Raw genomic sequence first — 1,940 nt, 5'->3', positions numbered from 1 at the left:
GTATTGTTCCTGACCTTTTCTCTCCTACCTTATCCCATATACATACACTTATACCCACTACACACACACCAAGATCCAAGAACCTTCATTGTGCTCCCCCCTGATGAGCTAGCTAGCTACCCCCCGTTTCTGGCATCTGTTCACCCATGGCATACTCGCATATCTATTCCAGTTTTCCAATCATCCGAAGAAATCTCGAGGCCCATATTATAGTAAGCTGATAGGCATAGCCCTAATTCTTTTCTCCAAGAATAGCTGATTATAGTACTGTTGCGTGCCATCCCGGCTCCCAGAAATAGCATACAACCAGTCAAAGTCAGCACCTTGGTGCCTCAAGCTCGGGAGGTTGGGAGGGAGCTAGCGCGCCAAGTCCATGGAGTTCTCGCCAACCGCACCGGCCGGTGGCGAGGAATCCGAGAGGGTTTGCGCGTCGTCGTCGGTGGTGGAGAAAGAGCACATGTTCGAGAAGGTAGTGACTCCCAGCGACGTGGGGAAGCTGAACCGCCTGGTCATCCCCAAGCAGCACGCCGAGCGCTACTTCCCGCTCGATGGCGCTGCCGCAGCGCTGGCGGCGGAGGGTAGCGGCGGCAAGGGGATGGTCCTCAGCTTCGAGGATCGCGCGGGAAAGGCGTGGCGGTTCCGGTACTCGTACTGGAACAGCAGCCAGAGCTACGTGATGACCAAGGGCTGGAGCCGCTTCGTGAAGGAGAAGAGCCTCGGCGCCGGCGACACCGTCCTGTTCGGCCGCGGGGTCGGCGACGGCGCCGCGCGCGACCGCCTCTACATCGACTTCCGCCGCCGGCGCCCGGCCGAATCCTACAGCGCCACCGTAGCTTTCCCGCCACCGGCGACGTCGTCTTTGTCACATCGCCTGCCGCTCCTCCCGTCTGTGCCGTTCTGCCCGTGGCGGCGGGACTTCGGCACCACCTACGGCGTCCCCCCCGCTGCCTCGGGGTCCAATCGTCATGTGCTATTCCTGCGGCAGCAGGTGCCAGCGGCTGTGGTGCTCAAGTCCGTGCCGGTGCGCGCCGCGGCCTCCGTACTGGAGCCGCCGGCGAGGCCTATGCCTAAGCGAGTCCGGCTGTTCGGCGTGAACCTCGATAGCCCGGCCACGGAAGACGATGGCACCTGCGGAGTCACACAGACGGTGACCTCAACGCTCCTGCAGCAGCTGCTGCCCTCGCCGTCGTCGTCAACGTCGTCGACGGCGGGTAAGGAGAGGCAGTGCTCCCTGGATCTTGGATTGTGAATTCAAGGCCAGATTAAAGACTAGTACTTAGTACTGACACGCGAACTTGATCCAGTCCAGAGAGGCAATGCGTGATTGGGGCAGCCTGCGTACGTATATAGCTCCTGCATTATGTGTAACATTCAGATCAGATGGGTTGTTTCTTGACGATATGCATCTTACGTATGATTATTTGCTTGCTAAACTAGCTAGTTAATTATATTGTTCTTCATTTTAGTCTGAGTTTTCCCCTTGACAATGAAAGAATGTATCAAACCTCTCTGAACCTCTGCATCATGAGATACATTCACACAGATTATGGCTTGATACGCCCCGTTCTATAGATTTATGGCTCCCCTTCATTGACAAAAGAAAAGTATTTATCGCTTCCCTTTATATACTTATTACACTACAGTGTACAGTCTCGTTCCCTGCTCCCTGCATATGATAACAATTAGCACCAATGTAGGAGTATATGCAACTCATGCTTGGGTACGTTTCACTTTCAAGTTTCTTGAAGCAGTGTCGTTCTGGAGATCGATCACAAGGCTCTCCTCCCTAAGCAAGGTAGGGGCTAGAGGAGGTCAGGTCAGTGTCAGAACCTAATCCTTCTCCTACATGTACAGATATCCGCATCGATCTGCTATGAACATTGTCGTGCTAGCTTCTTGGGTTGGTTCTCGTGCGCAATTCTTTCCCAGCTGCCTCATGC

At 54.9% G+C, this 1,940-nt stretch overlaps 1 protein-coding gene across 1 annotated transcript; it reads left to right on the top strand.

The window, feature by feature from the left end:
* Positions 1 to 1,555, top strand: LOC123129361 (putative B3 domain-containing protein Os10g0537100). The gene has a single exon (XM_044549578.1). It carries the CDS (start codon positions 374 to 376, stop codon positions 1,247 to 1,249), a length of 876 nt encoding a protein of 291 aa, XP_044405513.1. The 5' UTR covers positions 1 to 373; the 3' UTR covers positions 1,250 to 1,555.
* The last annotated feature ends 385 nt before the right edge of the window (positions 1,556 to 1,940 follow it).

Source organism: Triticum aestivum, chromosome 1A, assembly GCF_018294505.1.
Source record: "Triticum aestivum cultivar Chinese Spring chromosome 1A, IWGSC CS RefSeq v2.1, whole genome shotgun sequence".
Classification (NCBI taxonomy): domain Eukaryota; kingdom Viridiplantae; phylum Streptophyta; class Magnoliopsida; order Poales; family Poaceae; genus Triticum; species Triticum aestivum.
This window is presented reverse-complemented; position numbering and strand designations above follow the sequence as displayed.